The sequence below is a fragment of the Phoca vitulina genome, unplaced genomic scaffold (genome assembly GCF_004348235.1).
Source record: "Phoca vitulina isolate PV1807 unplaced genomic scaffold, GSC_HSeal_1.0 scaffold13, whole genome shotgun sequence".
In the NCBI taxonomy this organism is placed as follows: Eukaryota; Metazoa; Chordata; class Mammalia; order Carnivora; family Phocidae; genus Phoca; species Phoca vitulina.
Window position 1 is genome coordinate 32749458 of NW_022589716.1, and position 26435 is coordinate 32775892.

Here is a 26435-nt window from a genome sequence, read left to right on the forward strand (position 1 = left end):
CTTTCCTGAAGTTGTACCAGCTTTTAAATCTTCACAACTTAGCATCATTTCCCTAGTTCTTCCTTTTTCAAACTGACTCCCAGGCATCTACTAGTCTTTGTAGATGTCCCTGGATGCCCTATTTACCTGGATTCATCCTGTGTATGTAGTGGAGGGTGATAACCTGTTTTTAAATTCAAAATGATTTTCATTGCTTCTTGGTTGGCTAGCTTGGATTAATTGATTTTTTTTTAAATAAAAGAATAACCAGGATAGAATACATCTGAAGTATTCTGCATTTAACATTTATTGAATGCATACCATGTGCCGGGGCTGTGATTCTGTGCCATAATGTATTACATTTCCAGTAATCCCCAAAATAATACTGCAGGGTAGGAGTTACTTTCTTCATTTTATAGATGAGAAGTCTGAAACTCAGAGGTTTTATCTCTTGTTAGTATATTTCATTAATGGCCATATCTAGATTTGAACTCCAGGCTTTCTGGCATAAATCTCCTATTCTTCTAAAGCTGTCCTAAGTAAAGTGTATTGGTCTTGTGAAGAGATGAATGCTGGTAGGTACATACTTCTTGAAATAGAGGATTTTCAGTAATGCATGAATTCTCTGGAGGGAACAGTGTGGCAGACATTTTGGTTTCATCACATGGGGTTCTTGATTAGTGACAAATTCATACTGAACTACAGATCGGTAATACTGTCATGTAAGGTGGAAGATGTATTTGTCTACCTAAAAATGCTCTTTTTAGCTTTGGAAAATTTTAGATTTTTTTCTATTAACTTGGTTGCTCTCAATTTTATTATCACTGAAATATATATCTTCTCAAATCACAGCAAAAGAAAATAATGCCTTTGAATGATTTATTTTTAATGTTTGAACACATAGAATTCAAACTGGGGCCAGTTTTCAAGTTGGTATTATGTGATTTTTTTTTAGTCAGTACATGGAGGATATGAAAGTATTTGTATCATGATGATTTTTACTGTTTACTAACTCCACAGTAATTTAACTTATGGTTGTCAAATTATGCAGGGATATGTGATGAGAATCACAGAATGCTGTTCTAGTTAAAATCCCCCCCAATTTTTATTTCAAATATCCAAATTTATAAATAACTTCAGACCTCTGATTTTGCATGGGATTAGTCAAGAAGAAAGAGTGGAGTCAAATAAAATACTCTTTCTCCTTCCTCCACACCCCACAATCATCAGGGACTTGCATAAATGTACTTGAGACTTAATTTGCTTCATTTTGAGTTTCATTTTCAAAGCTATTTCTTTTTCAGGCTTCCCATTACACTTTATTTGAAAACCAGCTCTTATCATTTTAGTCATTATTGTCACAGATTCCAAGTTCTTAAATTATGCTGATCACAAAAGATACTAGTTTTATGTTCTCATCTCATTCAGTGGCTGTTCCAATATCCCAGCCGAGGGCCACGTTGGCAACATTCAGCACAGATGACAGCTTTTGTTCTGTGCAGGCACACAAAGAAATGGCTGGGGAAGCTGATTCACCATTTCACTCAGGCAGGAAAGGAGCATCTCTCTGGGTCCTGTAGCCCATGGCCAAGAGATGTCAGAATACTTACAGCAAACATATAAGCAATGTAATTAGCTCATAGTCTACCTGGTCCTCCCCTCTCATTTGGCATTATTAATCCAGACCCCTAAAGGCCAAAGTGTTAACAGTTTGCTGGAATGTATATTGACCTCTGCTTTCTTCAAGATGCAGCTTAAGCTAACCTCCTAAATGCAGACTTTTGTGATCCCATCCTGTACTTCTTTCTTTTCTCCTGTTTCATGTCTATACCAGTGTTTTGGCATTTCTCACATGTGCTTTTTGAAAAAGTGCGTGTGTGTGTGTGTGTTGTGTTCATGACTACCCCATAGATTGTAAGCTTTTCCCCTGCAGAGACTCCATCTTACCTTCTTCTATCCCCGTCACTACCATATTTCTATTATAAGAATTGATAGCTTTGAAATCACTGTTTTTTGGGTTTTTTTTTAATAGTATAATGGAAAGAATCACCTGGTTTCTGGTCCTGACTCCGCATTTTATTAGTTATTAATTGATACTTTTATTCAACATGCATAAATTGAGTGCCTACTATGTGCCAGATTGTTCAAAGTGCTAGGAATATAGTGGTGAACAAAACAGTGAATCTATAGACAAGACATTCCTGCCATCCCGGAGTTTGCATTCTTTGGAGAAGACAGAAGATAAGTAACATAGTAAGACAAACACCAAACAAACAGTATGTAGAGAATTAAAATAGGAAATGTATAAGTTGTTATTTTAGATTAGTAATTTAGCTGAGATCTGCAGGTCAGGGAAAAGGCATCCATGATGGGGAACGGTTTATGCAGAGACTACAAAGCAACAATGAACTTGTCCTATTTTAAGAATGTGAAGGAGATCACTCTGAACAGTGGGCAGGATGAGAGTGAGATACCAGAGAGATAAGCAAGATAAGTGGTTTGGATTTTATTTTTTGTACATCGGGACAACATCGGAGGTTTCAAACTGTAGACTCTTATTATTTGATTGGTTTTACAAATATTACTCATGCAGTATCTGGAGAATGGATTTGAGGGGGAAGAGAGGTAGTAAAAATCCTAGATAGGAAATTATAGCACTAGCTCAAGCAAGAGGCAGTTCATTGGTCTGGCTGGTGGTAATAAAGATAGAGATGGAAAGATAGATTTTAGGATATGCTTGAGGTAGAGTTAAAGATTTGCTGAAGGTTTGGGAAGTTAATTAAAGAAAGGCATCAGTCTTTGTAAACTTGGGTAAGTTGCTTAAATGTTTCTAATGACAGATCACTCCTGAAATCAGAATTATAGGTACATCATTGATTACCAGCTGGGGGTGATTTTGTCATCATTTGTCCTCAAACTTGGGGACATTTGGCAATATCTGGAGACAGTTGTGACAATCACAACTGGTGGGTAGAGACCATAGATGATGCTAAAAACCCTACAGGGAGAGCTGCCTCAACAAAGGGTCACCTGGCCTCAAATGTCAATAGTGCCAAGGTTGAGAAATCCTGAAATACATTTACCCACTTCACAGAGAGGTGGTGAGGATTTGCTGAAACAATATATTGTAAAGCAGGATGGAAGTGTAAAATTCTATACCAAGTATTATTGATGCTTCAGTTTTATAGTGTCTTTTGAGGTAAAGACAATAAATTCTCCCAGTTGAGAAATTGAAAGGACATCTTCTCTCCTACTTCTGAAAGAATGTGGTACATTTTAAATGGGATACCTTGGGCATTAGCCCCATCATGCTTCAACAGAGTAGCAGAGAAGAATTGAAAATTTTAGTTTCAAAGTTTCTTTTGACTCCCCTACAACCAGTTTTAAATTGTGTTTCAGAACGGCTGATTATAAAATTAATTGGAAATGAGTTTCAAAGTAAACTTATTTTTAAGAGAAAGTGGTGGGTGGGACAACATGAAACTTAGGGGTGGGAGGATGAGGTTGTGCCACCTTTCTCCCTGAGAAATGCCAAGGGGATTAATTAAAGAAGCTGGAGAGAGAGCAGAGGCATGAACAGAGTAGCCAGTTCTTCATTCATTCCTTCTGTCTCCAGCAGTGAGCACCCACTCCACACAGTGCTCTGCACCAAGCTCTTGTTAGTAACCTCCCATGGGACAGGGCACCTCCCCCCAGGAAGTTATGCCTCAAAATGAGGAGAACAAGTAAGCTTTACCTGTAATTAGCTTCAAGAATACAATGGAAGAGAGGTTTTAAAAAAAAAAACTGCCTCAATGAGTTCTTAATTAGGTACAAGATAATGTTGGTAGAGGTTTAAAATATTTAACCAGCAGTAAATATTCAAGGCAGTCATTTGAAGTAATCAATGGCTAGGTGAATGCATACATTAGCTGGCAGAGAATCACTTAATCAACAGTTCAGATAAACAAGAGGAGAATTAAAAATGCAGAACTGAATATACCGAGAATTAACAAAGTTGCTAATTACATCCAGGTACTTTCTTCCTCCAGTCATTGACTATTTAAGCATTTGTCAAAGTATTGCTAAAAATAGCCAGTTGTCAAAAGATTTATTTCTTTTCAGAGATCTGCTTACTTAGATTGATGGCCAGCTCCAGCAGGCGACTAGAAGTACTCAAGAATGAAGTGCTAGGAAGTGACCTCAGAGTATAAAGCCTTGAGAATCGTAAGCTGGCATATGCTGCTGGGGAGAAAAGATTTTTTTTTTTTTTCATTTCTAATCTTTATCACTTAAAAATTCCAGACTTTTCTCTTTGCATTCAGATATTATATGATAGAATCTATTAGACAGAGAGCCACAATCATGATAGTATGCTAAAACTGACATAATGCATGATTTTCTTCATTTAAAAGATTCTTAGTTATCTTCCTATCCCAATCCTTGTCAACCTCCTCTACACCCTCCTATATACAAAATAAAATATATTAAAGTGTTTTAAATCTTACAGAGGAGGCTATTTTCAGTATCCCCAACTAGAAGAACAAAGTTCTTAAGCCATATAGTAGAATCACTTGTTAGAATGAAACATTCCTACAGGCATTTTTCTTTGCTTTTTGAGGGAAATACGACTTTTTTTCCTCCCTTCAAAGAGCAGCTTCTGTTTCTTCCTCTAGCTTCAGTAGCCATTAAACAATTCCTCATTTTGAAGGAAACATATAGATCCCAAGACGTTTTCTGATTGAAAAAAATCCGTGCGTATTTTCAAGGCTCCCTGACTTCAAGTTTCCTAGTTCTTATATAACATAATAGGATAATCACCACAATGTGTTGTTGCTTATGCTTTCCCTAGAAAAATCATGAAGATGGGAGATACAAGTATTGGTTCTAATTTTAGCACTGTTAAGAACTACTTCTGTGGTCATGTACATTGAGTTTCAGCTTAAACTCAGGGATTTAAAGTAGAAAGGATCATTTTGTTGAGTGTATTTGAAACCTTATGGACTATTAAGAACCCTACCCAAGTGGGTTTGAGACCTGATGGGAGTATTAGAACTTACTGAGTTTCAGTTTTTCCAAAGTCTCAGATGATGGAGTCTTTTACAGCCAGTCTCCCAATGTTTGTGCTTTACTTATAATTCATTTCCTTCAATTTGCAGACTATCAAAATTTAAGATTCAGAGAAGCTAAGTAATTTATTTGAGGTTACATAGCTAGCTAGTGGTAGAACTTGGACTTTAAACATAATCTCCTGACCCACAAAACTGCTCATATCACAATTTATTAGTTGCTTATTTAATCTGAGAATGGCTATGCCTTTTTGGTAACATAATAATTTATTAAAATATATACATATCTTACTACATATGCATAAATATTTAGCAAACTGAGTATAGAGAAAACGTACCTCAACATAATAAAGGCCATATATAACAAATCCACAGCCAACATCATACTCAATGTTGAAAAACTGAAAGCTTTTTCTATAAGATCAGGAACAAGATAAGGATACCCACTTTCACCACTCCTATTCAACATAGTACTGGAAGTCCTAGCCAGAGCAATGAGGCAAGAAAAAGAAACAAAATATATCTAAATTGGAAAGGAAGAAGTAGAAGTGTCTCAATTTGCAGATGACGTGATATTATATATAGAAAAATCTTAAATATTCCACCAAAAAACTATGAGAACTAATAAATGAATTCAGTAGAGTTATAAGATACAAAATCAACATACAAAAACCAGTTGTTTCTATATACTAACAACGACTATTGGAAAGGGAAATTAATAAAACAATCCCATTTATAATTGCATCAAAAAATAAAAAATCTAGAAATAACTTTAAACAAGGAAGTGAAAGATTTGTATACTGGAAAGTATAAGTCACTGTTTAAAGAAATTAAAGAATATACAAATATGGGGTGCCTGGGTGGCTCAGTCGTTAAGCGTCTGCCTTCGGCTCAGGTCATGATCCCAGGATCCTGGGATCGAGCCCCGCATCGGGCTCCCTGCTCGGCGGGAAGCCTGCTTCTCCCTCTCACTCTCCCACTCCCCCTGCTTGTGTTCCTGCTCTCACTCTCTCTCTCTGTCAAATAAATAAATAAAATCTTAAAAAAAAAAAAGAAATTAAAGAATATACAAATAAATGGAGAGATATTCCTTATTGATGGTTTGGAAGAATTAATATATTGTTAAAATATCCTTACTGCCTAAAGCAATCTAGAGATTCATTGCAATCCCTATAAAATTTCCAATGTCATTTTTCACAGAAATAGAACAAACACATTCTAAAATTCATATGGAATGACAAAAGATCCTGAATAGCGAAAGCCATTTTGCAAAAGAGGAACAAAAGGGGAGACATCATACTTCCTGATTCTAAACTGCATTACAAAGCTATAGTAATCAAAAAGTATGGTATTGGCATGAAAACAGACACATAGATCAATGGAATGGAATTGAGAGCCCCCAAATAAGCCCATGCATATATGCTTAGTTAATTTGCAACAAAGGATCCAAGAACATACAATGGGGAAAGGATAGTCTCCTCAATAAATTGTGTTGAGATGACTGGACAGCCACATGCAAAAGAATCAGAACAGATCCCTATCTTATACCATATACAAAAATCAGCTCAAGATGCTCTAAAGACTTGAAAGTAAGACCTGAAACCATAAAACTCCTAGAAAAAATCATTGGGAGCAAACTCTTTGACACTGGTCTTTGCAATGATTTTTTTTTTTTTTTTTTGGATTTGACACCAAAAGCAAAGGTAAGATAAGCAAAAGTAAACAAATGGGACTACACCAAACTAAAAAGCTTCCGCACAGCAAAGGAATCATCAACAAAATGAAAAGGGAACCTACTGAATGGGAGATATTTGCAAATCATTTATCCAATAAGGGGTTAATATCTAGAATATGTAAGAAACTCGTGCAATTTGGGATGCCTGGATGGCTCAGTTGGTTGAACGTCTGACTCTTGGTTTGGCTCAGGTTATGATCTCGGGGTCCTGAGATCGAGCCCTGCTCTGTGCTTAGTATGTGGAGTCAGCTTGAGATACTTTCTCTCCCTCTCCCTTTGTCCCTCCCCACATTTTCTCTTTCTCTCAATATGACCATCTAAGGTAATATGCTGACTTAGTACCTTATATATATTATATATCAATTACACTGCTTTTCCTAGCCATAACAAAACTAACATAGAAGTTGAAACTACGAGCCCAGAGTTGTCTAGCCAGTAATGACAGAATCAGTATGTGGACTTGGATATATAGTTAATACATAAAACAAGGTTTCTCTAAATTTCTTTCCTTTTTTCTTATAATTTCTTCATATATATATGTATATATATATATATATATATATATATATGGATGTATATGAGTGTCATGTGTATGCATTTTAAATCTGTATATTCAAAAGTTCATCATATAAATATAGGAAACAGTTACAATTTTTAGATTCTTAAATTTCATAATGGGGCACCTCAGTAGCTCAATAGGTTAAGCATCTGCCTTTGGCTCAGGTCACCATCCCAGGGTCCTGGGATTGAGCCCCATCTCTGGCTCCCCACTCAGCCAGGAGCCTACTTCTCCCTCTTTGTCTGCCCCTCCCCCTGCTTGTGCTCACGTGCTCTCTTTCTCTCTCTCTATCTCAAGTAAATAAATTTTTTTTTTTACTCTCATAGTAAATTATATTTCGTAACTTGTGTTTGAAGTTTTGTATTCATTCATCGTTATACTCCATGAGGAGCACTTATGAATAGTTGGAAATGCAGAGAAGTGGTTAACTTTTAGGATCTTTGATGTATACACTTTAATAAATAGGTCTAGTAAAATTCATATTTATTGACATATTCATTACTCAGCAAAAAAAATTGCATACATCTTTTTAATTATTCCCAAACTTCCAGTGCCTTCAAATCTTAACAATGAATTAGTTCCTTTGATGTTATTATACACATTTAATGAAATTTATGCAACTACACAGAAAAATAGTATAAGCTTCTCTTTTGATCCTTTAAAAAGTAGGTAAACTGTTTCTTTTGCAATTGTAGAATCTTCACAGATTGTTCTTGGAGTTTTACACTTTTGTATCTTTCTGCTTGCTGTTTTATTGGTTAAGCAAAATAAGACTTCGGATGGCTTTTAAAATTATACACAGGCTTTGGGGTGCCTGGGTGGCTCAGTCAGTTAAGCGTGTGCCTTCAGCTCAGGTCATGATCTCGGGGTCCTTGGGATCGAGCCCCATGTCAGACTCCCTCTCCCTGTCCCCCCTTGTGCTTTCTCTTGCTGTCTCTCTCATAAATAAATAAATAAATAAATAAATAAATAAATAAATAAATAATCTTTTAAAAAGTTGTACACAGGCTTTGAAATTTTAAAAGTCACAGCCTCATGGGGGCACCTGGGAGGCTCAGTCAGTGTGTCTGACTCTTGATTTCCGCTCAGGTCATGATCTCAGGGTTGTGCGACTGAGCCCTGCTTTGGGGTCTATGCTCAGCATGGAGACTGCTTGAGATTCTCTCTCTCCGCCTCTGCCCCTCCCCCCCCCACCAGCTCACCTACACACTCTCTCTCAAAATAAATAAATAAAATCTTAAAGAAAAAAAAAAACACAGTCTTTAAATAAAGTGTTTAAGAAAAAACAGTTAGTTTTGAACCTTTTTCCTCCCTTCAGATTTAGGGCACATAAGAGAAATGCTGCTGTGTTAATTTTTGTTCTGGGACTCTGAAAGGATGCAAGGCACCACGTCAGATAAAGCCATCCTGGTCAGAGGAATATCAGCCTGTCAGCTCTTGAAGACCCATTTGGAGTTTGAAATAGTAATTTACTGAGTAGATAATTGAGAAAGTTGAGTTAGGACAGGATTTCTGGGCCTGATAATATATGAATGTTTCATAACTGTCAGTATAGAATCCTGTGAAATCTGTTTGCTTTGAAGCTGAAATCATATCATCACATTTATATTTAAGTATTTATCTGTAGTGGATAGACATAGATATTAGGTTTTGCTTAATAAAAATAGTCACTGCTTTTTTAAATCGCAATTTTTTTTGTCTTTTTGGTGAGAAAAAGGTACATCAAAATGAATTATCTTTAGCAAGATATTAATATTGTCTCTTATGAACTGTTGAGTTTAAAATAGCTTTTTTAGCCTACTCTCTATACTTTTTAATACATGGATGATTTTCTGTTATAGCCAACATATTATTTAATAATGCAAAGTATTTTAAATTTCTAAATATCACTATTTTTGTGATTTTTTTTTTCTGATCACAAAAGAATACTATGAAAATGCAGAAAAGTATAATCACTGATTTAAGTGGGATTCCCCAACCTAATTTTATGTTTCTTTCTTTTTTTTTTTTAACAACTGATAATTTATTAAAAAGGTTGATTTAAGCATCTGCAATGGTGACTTCAACCTCAACTCCTGGCTCAATACTGATGGAAGTAATCTGCTTAACAATCTCAGAAGGACCGTGCAAATCAATGAGTCGCTTATAGATCCTCATCTGAAAACGATCCCAGGTCGTAGAACCTTCACCACAAGGAGTTTTTCTTGTAGTGATTCTCAGAGTCTTGGTAGGCATCCGAACTGGTCCTTTCACTTTGAGATTCTTTTCCTTTGCGCCTCTGATCAAGTCAGCACATACCTTTTCCAAAGATTTTACGTTGCGGCTGGTGAGAGTAATTCTGATTCGGTGAATCGCCACCTCCGGTTCCACGGGAGTCTTCCCGGTGTCTTTAAAAAAGCCATGGCTGCGGCGCGGCTTCCTGACCGACTTGTTCCTCGGGGAGAGCGAACAGTGGTGAGTCAGGAGCAGGAGCGGGGCGTCCAAACCTCCGCTGTAGCTGCGACCACGTCTTCCTCAAAGAGCTAATTTTATGTTTCTTTGACCATTTTAGGAGCCATACTTTTTTTTTTTTAACTAAAACTTTTTTTTTTTAAAGATTTTATTTATTTATTCATGAGAAACAGAGAGAGTGAGAGAGAGAGGCAGAGGCAGAGGGAGAAGCAGACTCCCTGCTAAGCAGGGAGCCTGATGCGGGACTCAATCCCAGGACTCTGGGATCATGACCTGAGCCTAAAGCAGACACTTAACCACCTGAGCCACCCAGGTGTCCCTCAGCTAAAACTTCTACTGGGGACTTGTAACTTGAATTATAGGGACTTCTATCTTCCTGGAACCATTTTGGGCCTAAATGCAACCTAACATGTTCTTAATTATAAGCTCCCAAAGGGGCAGGGATTATATATATGTTGTCCTCAAGGTACATAGTAGCCATTCAGTAATGAATGAAAAATATGCTTAGGTGATTTTAAAATAGTCCCTCAGTTCTTCTGCCCTGGAGTCCAAATAATAATACCTAAAAACCTGAAATGAAATGGGACTAATATTTGTCTCAGCAAAGTGACATGTATATGGCTCTCAAAAAACTGGCTGTTTTTTCCTTTTCAGAAACATAAACTTATTAAATAAACTTCTGTAATGAGTGGATAAGATGGTGTATCCTGTGCACATAACCAGAGAAACATTTAATCTGCAGTTCTGAGAGATGAAAGTCTCATTTTTAGGAAATGCAAAACAATTGAATACATTTTATTACTTTGCATTTAAAGTAGGGAGGTGGTGAATACTCAGAAGAGTATTCCAGCTATTCTAGTTCTGTTTCTTAGTAAACAGTTATTTTTACTGACAGGTGAGAATATTTTGCCTGCACTTATTTCATAGATACAAGCTCTTACCACATGATTTTTCTTTCCAGGCACCCTCTTCCCTTCTTTTTCTTCTCAAGTCAGTTATAGAAACAGGACTCTTGAGGTAAAGTGAGGAAGAAGAGAAGTAATATCTTCCTGCTTCCTCTTTCTAAACAATAGGGAAAGATCAAAGTTAGGGTCAGAACTAATATTGTCAACTTACAAAAGAGCCCATTCATCATGCCTAACTTTCTTTGACAGTATCTACACGGGCTTCTGTATCTAAAGATGATTTCATCGTCAATATGCAATCGGGCAGGTCAATGTTCATTTCATTTGTGAAGAAAACCACATCAAGCAAATTTCATTATAAAACCTAAAAATCAATATACATTTGTGCCAGTGTTCTCGAAATAATGAATGTGAGTACTCCTTTACCTTGAAATAACATTTCTAAGGATTGGGTTTTTACTAAAAGAAGTAAGAAGCCATATTTAGTTTTGGACTATTATTGGACAGTATTTGTATTTGATATGAAGGTAGTGATATTAAGAATGACTTTTGGAGCCCATTTTGTTTTAAATGTGTTTATTGGTCAGTAATGGTGTCTATGCAAGTTGAAATTGACTAGAGTACAAAAAATACTCATACCTATCAAATAGTAAATATCAGAATAGTACAAGGATCATAGCTAGTAGTTGTTTAGTATGCAGTATTTATGGGCACTGTGATAAGAATTTTCTTTTAATTTTTCATTTGTCTTTATAAGTGCCCTAATATGGGAGTACAATAGTGTGTGTAGGCTAAATGCTTAAAGTCCCAACTACCACACAATAGACATTTCTATTTCACCCAACAGTTTATTTTTTAAAAATTTTTTTAAAGATTTTATTTATTTATTTGACAAAATGAGAGAGCAGGAGAGCATAAGCAATGGAAGCAGGCCCCCCGCTGAGCAGGGAGCATGATATGGGGCTCAATCCTAGGACCCTGGAATCATGACCTGAGCTGAAGGCAGTCACTTAACCAACTGAGCCACCCAGGTGCCCCCACCCAACAATTTAATACAAATGTGTCTTTCTAGTTGTGGCTCACCATTTTACAGACCTTCTGAGTCCTTTGCTGGGTTCTTTGTTGCACCCACCACAAGAGCGGAGAGAGAAGGTAAGGATAGCAGAGATGGTTTTATATGAGCCAGGCCTGAAAGAGGCATCTAGCCCTTTAGTGACATTCCACTGGTAAGAACTTGGTCATGTAGTACCTAATTGCAAGGGAGCCTGGGAAATGTAATCCAGCCTTGTATGCAGGGGGGAAGGAAATTAAGTTTGGTGAACAAGTAGCCAATCTCTCCCATAGGGGGGTGTTATTCTACTTTTATAGATAACAAAATAAGACCTGAAGTTCAAATAATATCCAATATCATCTAAGTGGATAATGGTGATACCACATCTGTCTAAAAGTCTGTGTTTCTAAGCACTGCCTTCTCATTCAACACTGGAATGTATCGTGTGCTACTTCCTGTGGTTTACCTTGGAATCACATGGTATCTTCCCAATGAGAAGATTAGCCAGGAAGATGTATACTGAGCTTTTGACTTTATGCTCTATGCAAGGTCCTCCACTGGACCTTGCTGTAGCTCCCCTGATAATGCTGAAATCCTAAAACAGATGTAGTAAGTACAACTTTGGGAGAAATTTTAAGAACCAGCCATCATTTCCTTTGCTAACTCTGCCTCCTATCATGACAGCATTCAGTGCTCCAACTGGGAGCTGTTCTGTCAACCTGGGTTCCTATTGAGAGTGATGAGCAGGACTCCTCTGCATTTCCATGTCTGATGTGGAGTACAAGTGACAACTAAAAATTTCTCTAAGACACTGAGTTTTAATTTTGTAGTGTTATTGTTGTTGAAGCATAACCTAGCCTTTTCCTGACTGGTAACACAGTGTGTCTGTCTTAGTGTCTGTTTTATTGGAATCTTTATAGAGGTGCATAAATATACCCATGTCCCTGTTTCTGTGTATTCAGTTTTATTCATCCAAGTCTTGTTTTAATAAGCATGGTTGAAATTTATGCTGTAACCACACAATAAAATATATGGAGCTCATAAAATGGATATAGTTTAGGTCTATATTTACCTACACGAAAAGATGTCCATGATCTATGATGATGTGGAAAATGTAAGTTGAAAAATGCATAAAGTTATATATGATATTTCATAATGTCAATAAAAACTTTATTCTCACTTTTGTGAGACTTCACAGGAAGAGGGCTAGAGGAAGTGATGGCACCTGGCTGATCCTGATGTAGTTCCAGCTACCACGATCTTTTAAGTGATGTGATTCAATGGCTGTAGTTGATCATAGTTGGGACCCTAGGTCCTGGCATACTGAAGTCTTTATTGGGCCTAAGAACATGTTAGTTCTCATTTCCTTTCCCCAAACCTTACTAATTTACTAGGTCCTCAACTCTGTTTCCATCTTCTCTGTGAAGAGACTACTCATCTCTCTCCCAGCTGCCCTCCTTTTTTCTCACTGCTTTCTTACCATCTTTTAATTGTTTGAATCTGCCCACTTCATTCACTACATCCAAAGCTCATTGGAAGTATAGGCTTTTTATTATTTTTTTCCAGAAGTAAACACAAAAGCAAATAGTAATGAATTGATGGACAATAGTAACAAGTAATATTTATTTAACAATTACCATATTTTTGGCAGTAATACAATTTCCCTGATAATTGGATTTTCAGAGGATTCTTGGGTAAGGTAAACTAAATTTAACTATTGGTTAAACTATTGGTTTAATTTGCTCTTTTTCTTAGAGAACTATGTGTATGTTTTCCTACATGGATTAGAATCAACTCTTGTTTTAACTTCTGTATTAAAGGCATTCCAAAACCTGTTTGATATAAAAATAAATTTCTATATTTAAGGCATTTCAAAACTTGTTTGATAACACAATTTTGTCTGTAACAACTACCATTCATGAGTTTAAAATAACTTAGTAAATTCTTCATATTGAATTTAAAATATATATTTTTCTTGGTTGTTAGTTAAAAATATTGAAACACATTTGCAATACTGTGATTTACATGAAAAATATATATTTGGTCATCTGAATGACCCATGGATCCTGACTCACAGTTCCCAAAACCCTTGGAATTTCCTAAGCCTTGAGAGTGACCAAGTTGTCTCTTGTTATGTTAATGAGGTGACTTTTGGGAAGCACCTAAGGATGGGGACTGGTTGCAAGGAGAACCAGTGGTGTGATTAGAGGGTTTAACTTTCAGCCCCTGCTCCCATCCTCTGTGGGGAGAGGGCTTAGATGTTAAATCAATCACCAGTGGCCAGTGATTTAAGCAATCATGACTTTTAAAAACCCAGGAACACAGCCATTTGCAGTTTCTGGGTTTGGGAACTCAGGGGAAGTAATGGGGGAGTGGCATGTCTGCAGGGCATGGGAGCTCCTGGCCTGTTCCGCATGCCTAGCCCTGTGCATGGCCTCCATCTGGCTCTTCCTGAGTGATGATACAGTAAGTAAAATGTTTCTGAGTTCTGTGAGCCTCTCTAGCAAATTAATTCAACCCAAGGAAGGAGGAGGTTGTGGGAACCTCTAATTTATAGCCAGTTGGCTAGAAGTACAGGTAACAATCTGAATTTAGAATTGGCATCCTCAGTTGAAGGGGATTGTGGAACCTGCAATTTGTAGTTGGTCAGTCAGCGGCACAGGAACAGCCTGGATATGCTGGATTTGCATTTGGCGTCTGAATTTGGGCAAGGCAGAGGCAATGGCTGGGAAGCCTTGTAGGACTGAAGCTTTTACCTATGGAACCTGATTATTTCTGGGTATAGGTATCAGAATTGAGTTGGATTGTAAGACATCCAGCTGATGTCCGAGAATTATTTGTGTGGGGATGTATGCCCCCTTCCCCCCAGAAATGTTACAATTTTTACATTATACATTTAGAATGTTATAGGTATTCTGATGCTTTAAAATGTTTTTTTTTTTCATATCGAAGCTCTTCTTGAATGCCCTTAAAGTGCCCCCCATTATTAATTAATTTTATTTTTGTTTAAAACAGTGGCTTTCAGTCTTTGAACATTAGGATTGTATGGGGACTTAAAAAATAGTAATAATAGTAATGACAGAGCCTGGCCCCAGGGATTCTTATTTAATTGATCTCAGATGGGAGCTTAAGTACCGGTGTTTTATAAATTGACCCCATGTGATGCCTATATGTAACTCGGGTTGAAGAATTTTGAGAAGAAATTTTCTCAAAGTGTGATCCACAGGTTACTGGGGATCTTTATGAATCTTTGTGATCATTATAGCTCTTATAAATACAGATTTTGTTCCTGATATGAAAGAATTTTCTGTTTCAAACCTTTTCGGTGTCTTGCCAACATTGGCACCACTTCATCAATTGTTATGTTTGGTGTTGCTTGGCAAGTTGGGAAGCTGGCTTACTAACTGAAATTACTGTCTTAAAATAATCTGAAAAACGGGACAGTTAGAGTGTTGAAACTGAGAGCTTTAGGTGTCTTTAGTTAAACTCACTCATTTTGTGGATGAGGAAATTGAGGGATGATAGGATACAGCTAGTCAGATGAAGAGCAGGGACTTTGAGGCTCCTAGCCCACGGCCTGATACTCTTCCTGTTTTACCCCTTGCCTCCCTGGAACCTTGTGCAAAATCACTGGACTTAAGACTTCAGTTCATTTTGAGCCAGGTCCTAAAAAAATCCAGCATTTGTTATTTAAACCCCAGTGCTAAGTTCTAATTACCGTTCAGTAATTACGTTACAGTGAGCAGGTGTGTGTTATTTTCTAGAAAAAAAGCTGGAATGTGTTCTATACCTGTACCCTCACTGTTTCTCCACTGAGAAGTAGCAATCAGCATTAATGTGTAAACTCAAGGTGCTGAGGTCTCAAATTTAGCTGAGGCAGAGTGCGGTGTAAGGGTTTCTCTTGCCAACAGATCAAATGTTCTCCAGGCTCCTATCACCCTTCCCATTTGCCAGTCACCAAAAGTCTGTTTTCCCCATGAAAAGTAGGTTTTGTTTTTGTGCATTAAGTGGTCCATTGGTGAAATGAGTTGGTGCTTTTCTCATAGGAAATTATTTCCCTGGGAGCATAAAGTAACAAATGTAGCGATTGAGGATTTGTTTCTGTTATTACTTTGTTATATTGTACACAGCTAAGATTACAGAATTTAGGATGTGGTTAGCAACAGACTACATCAATGGACTTTAATTATTCTTTCAGTTTTTGGGTGGAATGGGCTCTTTGGCACGGCACAGCCCTTATCATGCTCAGAAATGAGTTTGGAGAATGCTAGTGGGCTTGTTTCAAACTGGGATTCGTTACATCTTACCATGTGGCTGAGTATTATTATGTTTGTTTCACTCAAATTTCATACTTAGAAATTTTGTACTCTTTCAACGTGGGCTGAAACTGAATGGTGTCTATAAATGCAAAGTAGTACTATTTTTTTAAACGTACGTATTTGTTCAATAGGTTTGCTCCTAGAAAGGTGGGTTATGTGGTTTAAATACATTAGCCTCCTGGGGCGTCTGGGTGGCTTGGTCTTTTGGGCCGCTGCTGCCTTCAGCTCAGGTCGTGATGCCAGGGTCCTAGGATTGAGCACGAGTTGGGCTCCCTGCTCAGCGGGAACTTGCTTCTCGCTCTCCTCCTCACTTGTGCTCTCTCTCGCTATTTCTTTCACTCTCAAATAAATAAAATCTTTAAAAATAAATACATCAGCCTTCTGAGTATCCTGAGTATGGAAATTGTGTTCATTGTAGCTTAAGGGGATACAGGAACAAATAGTTTAATTGAAGTCTGAATATTGCTACATCCCCAAACAGTCCTACACTTAGTTTTTTTTCAGATCAATTCATGTTTGTTTCTCAATCTGGACAGTTAATGAGTAGATTATAGTGGCAAGCCTTAAATGGTATCGTCATGGGGGTCAAGCACGATCAGACAATTGTTCAGATTTATATTTATTTAATGTTGAGTTTTTGTGGTTTTTATTTTTTTTTAAAGATTTTATTTATGTGAGAGCAAGAGAGTGAGAGTGCACAAGTGGGGTTAGGAGCAGAGGGAGAGGGAGAGGCAGACTCCCCACTGAGTAGGGAGTCAGACCCTGGTCTCTTTCCTAGGACTCAGAGATCATGACCTGGGCTGAAGGCAGAGGCCTGACTAAGTCACCCAGGTGCCCCTAATGTTGAGCTTTTGTAAAGGCAGTCAGTTTTTTCCTTGAAAGAGGCAATGCAAACTTCTCCCCCATCTTTCTTTTTTCCTTTCAAAGAGTAATAACGGTAAGAAAACAGGCAGTGTCTTAGATGGAAGGAGAGGGACATTATGAATGATAGAATTTTGACATTATTAGGTGACATTAGAGTATAAATCTTCTTAAAGTCAAAATCGGTAACAAAAAATTTTTCCTCACAAAAAAAGCATAAAGCCCAAGAAAACAATCACATGAAATGAATCCATGATCCTGTGAACCATCAAAACCTTAGGTAGGATAGCATGTCTACCCAAGGGGAGGGGCTTATGCTGCATTCCAGTAGGTACATAATAAATAAATTCAATGTGTATACTCTTCAGTATAGTTAAATGTAATCTAAGAATCTTATTAAATAGTAACCTAAACTATTGTGGTCAGTTGAAAAGAGGAAATTTTGCATAAAGGAAAATAGTCTCTTAGCATTTTAATTCTTAAAAAAGTGATATAAATATTTTAAATTATATATAGTACTGTACAAGATAATCCATATCTTATCCGTATATTCTTTTTTTTTAAAAAAAAGATTTTATTTATTTATTTGACAGAGAGAGACAGCGAGAGAGGGAACACAAGCAGGGGCAGTGGGAGAGGGAGAAGCAGGCTTCCCGCGGAGCAGGGAGCCCGATGTGGGGCTCGATCCCAGGACCCTGGGATCATGACCTGAGCCGAAGGCAGACGCTTAACGACTGATCCACCCAGGCACCCCTTATCTGTGTGTTCTTAACCTCCTTGGACGTGTTAATAATTTACATTGTTTACTTTAGATCCATTTTAATGACAGAATCAAACCCTTAAATTACAGATAGAAATTAGCTACTTTTCTTGAGCTGCTCTTTCTCTTTCACAGTAAATTTGACAGAGCTACAGCCCACCATCCATATAGCTCATGGATGTTTTGTGCTTGTTACTTGTCTGCCCTTTGTGACTTAGTTTAAATAACTAGACCCTTAGATTATAGGCACTTGGACCCATGTTCTGAAAAGTGGATCTTTATGCTCTGTTCAAGAGCCTTTCTCTTCAGGATTTTACATTAAATGTAGGATTATGACTTTACCTGACTTCTTAAAGTTTCTCTTTCAAGGGTTGAAGTTCAGCCCCTGGAATTTAGTCTGCTTTACTTTGGTGAATGCTACTGGGCTTTTCTGTGACATGATTCTTCATCCCCATGCTTCACCAACTCTCTCCTTCGGACTTCCTTGTCTATTTTAGGAAAAAGTTGACCTTTATTTGTTACTGTTCTTGCAGGCAGTGTGTTTTCTGACTAGGCTCCTTCTCTTGTCACCTTCCTGGCCTTGAGGGTTGGTCTAGTTCCAAACAAGTTAATCTTGTTCCACTATGGACTTTGCGGTTGATACCATTTAAGAAAAAGATTGATTGCTGCACCTCTGGAAGTGATTTCATGCTGTTGGATCGAAGCTTTTGTAAACTGTCAATTTTTTAACTCCTATTTTTCCTCCTTGAGTAAGCTTTTGAAGGTCATGACCACCAACAGGACTACCAGATAGTTGAGTATCTTCTTCACTGATGGGAACATCTTTTCCATAGAAGACTAATATGTACATTTTGATGACCAAGCAGTAAATGACTGCCTTTGACTCAAATACCTGGACGATATCAAAATCAAAGCCCTAAGAAGAGCATTATAAAGGGAAAGCCACCCTTAGAAAAGGAGATACTTTTCTTGATTTAACAAGAAATACATGTTTGTTTTAGAAAATTTGGAAAATACAGCAGTGCATAAAGAATAGGTTACCTTGGAGTCATTTTTTTTTTTCTAATCCAGATCTAAAGATAGACTTGTACATAGTCCTAGATTAAATATTTGACTGCCTAGGAGATGTTAGGTGTAGGAAGAGAGTGGCAAATGAATTGAATATAGATAATCCACTCAGGGAGCTTAAAGTCTATAGGGGAGACCCTAACCCATGGATACATGAAAATAAATTGGAAAAAACAAATGTGACCATAACCAAGAGGTATGGTGATATTAATGTGATTGGGTGGAAAGGAAGAATGGGTTACAAGGGCTGACAGTGTGGGTGAAAACTAATTAGTGTATTGGGGACTACAGTATTTAGAAGAGAATGTTTCAGCTGAATTTCTCAGGATGAGAAAATCGGCATGTGAAGATCAAGGAGGATAAAATTACAAGGAGATGGAATTGCTTGTGCAGAATTTATGCAGACGGGAAAGAGGTTGGCATGTGTCTATAGTTAAGAGGAGACCCCATGAGTTTAATCACAGCTTTCTATGGAGGGGTTAAGGGGAGAAAAGAATACAAGAATTAAAAATACAACACAGTTTTAGATACAATCAGTTTCAGATAAATTCAAAGTTTACAAAAGTACATTTTAGAATCCAATAGTATGGTATGTTTATATTAAAGAAATGAGGAACATGCATATACTGTCTTACAACTTTGTTCTAAAACATAAGTCCAAAATTTTTTTTTTGACACGTCCAAATCTGGACATGTAGAATTAACAGATTTATAAATTGGCTTAGATATGTGACATTTAATTTTTAAAAATTCCTTATCTTCAACTCTTCACCTTACATATTCTGATAAACATATTTATAGTATTAAGCCGAAGGGACCCTTTCCCTTGATAAAAGGCAGAGTGAGTGTTTATGTACAACAAAGAAAGATTGGTCCCAATTTACTCTTCTCCTTCCCTAAATTCTCCTATCATGAATGAGGTCCTTCCATTTCTCATAATACTAGGATTGGCTTATCAGATTGTCCTATAGCAACTTCAATTTTGCTTATCAGGACCAAAATGTGTCATCCTGTTTTCTATTTTTAGGGATTGTAGGAAGCTGTGCTTTGACATGTGAGATGTGAGGAGCATCTGTTAAAGAGAATGCTAGAGTTGAAGGTGTTAAATGTTTAAAGAAATGATAAGATTTGGGCTCAGCTTCCACGTAGGTTTACAAAGGGCTTGCAGATACTAGAGAGCTAATTCTCAGCACATTTCTATGAAGCAGATTTTATCTTCCATAAATACCTAGATGCACAGGGATGGTGAGTTGGCACAGTGTTAATCTTCATATGTCTAGCTTGATGTTAACAGTAGCTCTGAAGGAAGAGAGTTGGTGATAGATATTTTAACCAGTTCCTAATTTTGGTCCTTCATCTATCTTGGCTATAGCTTAATACTTTTTTGTAGGGCTCCAAAAATACATATATGTCTGAGATAATTTTGAATTTTCATATCCCAGTGACACAGAAAACTTCTAGAAATGTACATGAACCAGTCAGATATTCTGTCAGTGAACTGGACTTTATTTCACTTAGTTAAATTTTTTTTCTTGTATGCCTTTTTCAAGGGTTACTGAAAAATGTTATTTGGCACGGCTCTGGCAAAATCTGCTACTTGGGTTATGGTGACTCTTCCGGGCCATTGTGTGTATTATTTTCCTGTATGTTATTTAGAGGCCTCCAGAGTACCTATTGAATTATCTATTAAACTACCTCTCCCAGAGCTTTAAAGTTACTGCTCTCTATGTTTTAGAGCACAGTTCTTTGGAAGATTCTTCAATTGTGGTGTATATAAAAAATAAAATGTAATAAAAAGATGACTTTGTTTTTATTTTAATTGTGACAAGGTAATTTATATCAGCTCTGTTTATTTACTTAGAACTCATAATCGTAATTCACATTTCAGCCTGATTTAAACATTTTTTTATGGTTGTTTTGAGCGGGTCTTAAACCATCAAATATTCCCCAATAAAAAATGGCATTTTTGAGAAATACAGACCTTAAAGTTAATGGAATTTGCTTTGCCAAATTCATACCATGCCTCTATTTATTTCTCTGTAATAACTTTTTTTCATACATATAACTCATTTCATACTTTGTATCCACTTCATTTCCGACTATCAGGAAGCTATTGTTTTTACCATGTTCAAGACACCGTTTAAATTAGTTGATCAATATTTTACTACTTGGTTTTAGACAAATACAGCTACCCTGTTTTTTGTTTTCTCTGCTTCCACTTAAAATGTTTCCTTCTTCTGGTATACTGTTGTCGTAACTTGGGATGCCATAGCAAAATAAATCCTATCCTAGGTGGCTTAAACAACAGACATACATTTCTCACAGTTGTTTGTGTGTATATATACACATACACACACACATCTCTCACAGTTTTATATATATGTGTGTGTGTGTGTATATATATATACACACACATATATATGTCCATATTTAACAGGTTATTTAATAGAAACCTGATATTTGACAGAAACTTGACTAAGCCAGAGTCAGAATTCCTGCAAAATTTTATATATATACACCACTGCTGGCCTTAAATAGCTTCCTGTAAAAAATGCTGTTATGACTAGAATTTTTGAGATGTAGTTTTACTCTAACCTCTTCTACACCAAATGTGAACTGTAGTTAAAACTGTCATGTTGGTCCATATTATTGTGTCTTTAATCCCTGGAAGCTATGGAAGCCAACCATGATGACCTAGGTATAGTCTGGGCAAGTTAAACTGCCGAGGGCTAGTATAGACTGCATTTACACCTTTTATGCCCTATCTTGCATTGTCTAGATATAAATTTTGACTCCTACGCTTGCTTCAAAACCACACGAAGGCTTCTTACTTTCTTCCCTAGGATTTCTCTAATATTGGAAGCTAATAGTTCCTGAGAACCTTGACCAATAGGTAATGGAGAACCAGTAAATAACTATTCTCCTCTTCAGTGTTTTGAATGGACAATGTTAAAGTTCATTTCCCTCTGTGCTGTAGTGGGATTGATCCCCACTTGCCCATGGTGGTAACCAAATTAATAAAACACCCTTGGGGGTGCCTGGTTGGCTCAGTTGGTAGAGCATGTGACTCTTGATTGTGGGGTTGTAAGTTCAAGCCCCATGTTGGGTGTAGAGATTACTTAAAAATAAAATCTTAAAAAAAAAATACACCCTTGGATGAGCTTTCCATCCTCACATTTCCCTGACTCCTAGTCATCTCTTTCTCACCTCTACTTCTGTTTCTTGGAATTTTTCCTAAAACTAAACCATTTGACAAGTCCTTTGTCTCTGTATTTTTAAGGAGCTGTCAAACTAAGACACACTAGCACTTAGAACTTCTAGGATCCTAGATGAGTTATTGAATGTCTCTGTGTTGTAGTTACTTGATCTTTGTGGAGTAATAAGTGCCCTGTGTGCAGGAAAGAGTTGATAGAGCAGTCCCGAAACTAAGAAAGGTGCTTGTAAGATTGGCCCTTGGCTGGTACTGATAGAAAGTGTTTCCTAATTGATAAGAGTTGTTCACTCTGCCTAGTCTGTTAATACAAATAATATGGTTTGTGCTCAACACCTCCTTTCTTGTGATCTGGAATTTTGATAATTCTAGGCAGAGAGTACCTATGGACCAGCCCTCCAACAAACAGACACTGGTACTGAGTCCCTAATAGGTTTTCCTGAATGGATATATTGCACATATATTATTATGTTTTCATTGCTGGGAGAAGAGTGTACTCTCTGACCACCACATGGGAGAGGGGAACATAAAGAAGTTTGCATATGGATTCCTACAGATTCCATCTGTGTTTTTTTTCTCTTATTATTCATTTGTGTATTCCTAATACATGGTTGTAATAATTCCTTAACCATAAGTACAGCTTAGATACTGAGTTCTGTGAGTGTTTCTTGCAAGTCTTTGAATGTAGGGGTGGTCTTGGGCACCCCTGACAGACCTGTTGTGGTTATTGTGAAGATAAAATAAGAAGAAATAAGAGATTTTAGCACAGTACTTCTAACTAAGTGTTTAAGAAATTAAGATTTACTAAAGTGCTTCCTGTCAGCTCAATATTGGGTAGCAGTTGGTTTGGGGAGTCCCAGTTAATCAGATTGAGTGTATGGGTCATATCAGAGTCTTACGAGAGATAATAGGATAGATAGATTGGCATTAAAGGTATTGCAGTTGAAATTTAGCTTACTGATGCTCAATGCAATTGCTTCAAAACCCTGGTCTTTCTCCCCAATGTTTTGTGCAGCCAATAGGAAATGTAGAATAGTAGCTAATGACTTTTCTATTCTTGTCAACACAGCCACCCCCACCCCCTAAGTCTCCATTCAAAACCATTACCGTGAATTTGTTCTTTACCTTTCTGAGCTGGCACCATTTCCCATTTGCAGTGACCTTTCTCTCCCATCAGCATGCTTACTTCCTCTTTTTTTTTTTTTTTTTAAGTTTTATTTATTTAAGTCATCTCTGCATCCAACGTGGGGATCAAACTTAAAACCCTGTGATCAAGAGTTGCATGCTCTTCTGACTGAGCCACCCAGGTGCCCCAACATGCTCACTTTTAACCACTCATCATGAACTGTCTCACATCCTCTCTCTGGGAAGTTATGACAGAGTACTGGAATCCTATGGGTCTCTGTTTTTAGAGAAGAGAGTGCTGTAGTTTAAAATCTTAGATGTGAGTATGAAGATCTGGATTCTGTACTACAGCTCTGCCTCCATCTTTAAGACCTGGACCAAGTTACTTAGATTTCCCGAGGCTCTGTATGGTAATCTATAATGCCAATACAGTTTATTTCCTGGGGATTATTTCCTGGACTGGGGTGGGATGGAGGCACAAAATGAGAGAACACACTGGTAAAAACACTCTCAACACTAAAGAACTGCACCCAGGTTTGCTGTTTTAGTTCTTCCTTGCTGTATGGTTGTATGTTTCTGTTTTTGTCTTACTTAGGTTCTCTTTTGTTGATCCAAATAGATTGTAAACTTGTTGAAGATTGGGGCTGCCTTTTCTACATCTTGACATTCCCTATGGTCGTTAGCAAAGTGGTATGCTCTGTTATATGGAACTGAGTTAAGAATAATGTCAAGTTTATTTCTGAGGACCTGGAAGTTTGGAAATAGTAGGTCATAGGGATATTTGGAAGAGAAGAAAGCACTGAATTGAAAGTAACCACTTTACATACAGAGCAGGAGCTAATGAAGTGGCAGATTTTCAGGGTTATTATGGAAGAGTCAAATTTTCTACACTGCTGGTTAAGGACTCCTTCATTATTAGCTGCTTTAGAACTAAGTGCCCTATTGCCCTGTAATTTTGTTTCATTAATTATGTCAGACGTTGGTGGTATTTGAGGCAAACAACCCTTAGATTTCTATTTCACCTTTATCACTGGCAAACATTTATCATGGATAGGGCTATTAAGTTCTTTAGATTTTTTTTTTCTCATGTAGATCTAAAAAAAGCCAAATAGTAGTGACCTATCAAAATGCAAGTATTATAAAAACAGTAATATAGAGTATTAGTCAATAAGTATTTTAGCCATTGCTTTATTTAATAATGATTTACATAGTTCTTACTTTGTGTTAGCTAATATAAAAACTAGTTACACATATTAACTGTTTTAATCCTCCTAACAATTTGTGGTAACTATGATCATTATTTGCATGTTACAGACAAATTCGGGCTTAGAATGGCAGGTAAATTATCTATAATCCTACAAATATATAAATGGCTAAGTATACAGAACACAGTCAGTCTGGCTTTATAGTATGTATCTATGCTTCATTATTACCTGTATATTTAACAATCTGTACATATATCCAACCATAGTAATGTTGCTATTTTGTTAATTGGGTGCTAAGTTGATGTCATGACTGGGAAAACAAAGGAACAAACAAACCTGTCTTGTGGATTTGTGAACTTCAATGGCTTATTTATCTTTGCATTCCTATATTTTCACTTTCCATTGTAATTAAGTTCAAGAAGTAAATAAATTGGTGGGTTGTAAAGTATGGATAGATAAGGAATGCTTGATAAATATCTCCAAACTCTAAGTTAATGTCGTGAGAGCAACTAATATGAACCTCAATAGCACATCCTTCAGTGCCGTTGTCAGTCAGCTCGATATTCTCAGCAGAGCTGACCTGATATTCACTGCCTTTGTTCATTTTGCAGATAATCCAGCATTAAAAGCATAAGATATAAAAAGGATGAAAAGATTATGCCCCACTTTACATATTTAACTAAATTATTATCCCTTGACCTTTTGACCAAACCAAATTCATCTTCTCTCTCCCCTGCACTTCCATCCATTTTAATACTGCAGCACAGCAGATTTAATGGATTGGGAGTCTGTGAGTAATAAGAACACGGAGAAGAGTGGCCAACATGATTAAGATTTTATTTGTAGTGTAATTCCATTATAATTAACATTATGTAACTGGAGAAATATGGTGTTTGCATCTCTTCCTGGCAGCTGTTTTTAAGTCAGTGGCAGAAAGGAGATTAAATAGTAAATGAAGACCTATTTATTGAAATTGTTTTTTTGCATCTTGTGTTGTTAGATTCATTTGTTTGTTTCACAAACCACAGTTAATTTATAAGGAAAATAAGCAATATGTTTAACAAGCATGCTAAATAAATTTGTTTGCAGTGCTTTGAAGTGCCATTGTTGAACTTTTTACACTGGAGATGAAATACCCCTAAAATTTCTACAAAATGGTAGGTGTTTAAATAGTGAAATCAAAACACAGGTTTATCCCACTATCCAAAAATAGGCCCTATGAAACCTTTTGTAGGCTGAAATAGCATAAAGCAAAGAGTATCCCCTTCTTCCCGAAAGTTCGAGTTATGCTACTTTGCTTTTATACAGACCTATACTGGTACCTGTTTTTGCTAACCAAAAGCAAGCTGAGGAGGATTTTGCTTTTATGAAAAAGCCATTAACGACTAATGTAGGTAACTCAAAATTTGGAAAGCAGGGATTACTTGTATTATGTTTTTCCAAAAGTGTTCAACAGGGTAATGAAAATAACATGGTGTTGTATGTAAAGCGTTTTCAATTTGTTGCAAGTGATTTTTTTCCCCCTAAAAACTGGCCAATTAATGATAGAATCAATTGATGTAAATTCAGATCAGACTCCTCTAGCCCAGGACTTGGCAATCTATGGCCCGATGGTCATTTCTGGTTCTCCAGTTCTTTATGTTGTCCACCAACTGAGATTGTTTTTGTGTTTTTTAGATGGAAAAAAACAAAAACAAAACAAGAGAATAATAGTTCTACATAACATTCAAATTTCAGTGTCCACAAATACAGTTTCACTAGAACACGGCCACACTCATCTGTTTATGTCTTGTTGATGACTGCTTTTGAGGGGAGCAGTTGCATAGTATTGATACAGATTTTAGGGCCTGCAAGGCTGAAAATACTTAACATCTGGCCCTTTACTGAAAAGTTTGCAGACCCCTGCCCTAGCTAATAAAATACAACATCAATAGTGGTGATAACACTGTGATAAGTGCTTTATATACATTATTTCTTATATTTGTAAAATGACTACAGTGTAGCTGTAATTATCTCCATTTTACAGATCAGAACATTGAGGCTTTGATTAAGTGATCTACTTGGCTAGAGCTGTGTTTTGAAGACTGTCTATAACAACTTGTAATATATATGAATGACTAGAATTTAGACCTATTTAAAAATAACAGTCTTTTGAAAG

At 36.8% G+C, this 26435-nt stretch overlaps 2 protein-coding genes across 5 annotated transcripts in view; one reads left to right on the forward strand and one right to left on the reverse strand.

Moving 5' to 3' along the window:
• The window catches only part of CNTN4 (contactin 4), a 913589-nt gene that overhangs the window by 100570 nt on the left and 786584 nt on the right, over positions 1 to 26435 (forward strand). The window lies entirely within an intron of this gene.
• LOC116636969 (40S ribosomal protein S20-like) lies at positions 9280 to 10963 on the reverse strand. The gene is made up of 2 exons (XM_032412154.1): positions 10915 to 10963; positions 9280 to 9834 (listed from the first exon to the last, which is right to left on the reverse strand). Exons 1-2 carry the CDS (start codon positions 10961 to 10963, stop codon positions 9362 to 9364), a joined length of 522 nt encoding a protein of 173 aa, XP_032268045.1. The 3' UTR covers positions 9280 to 9361.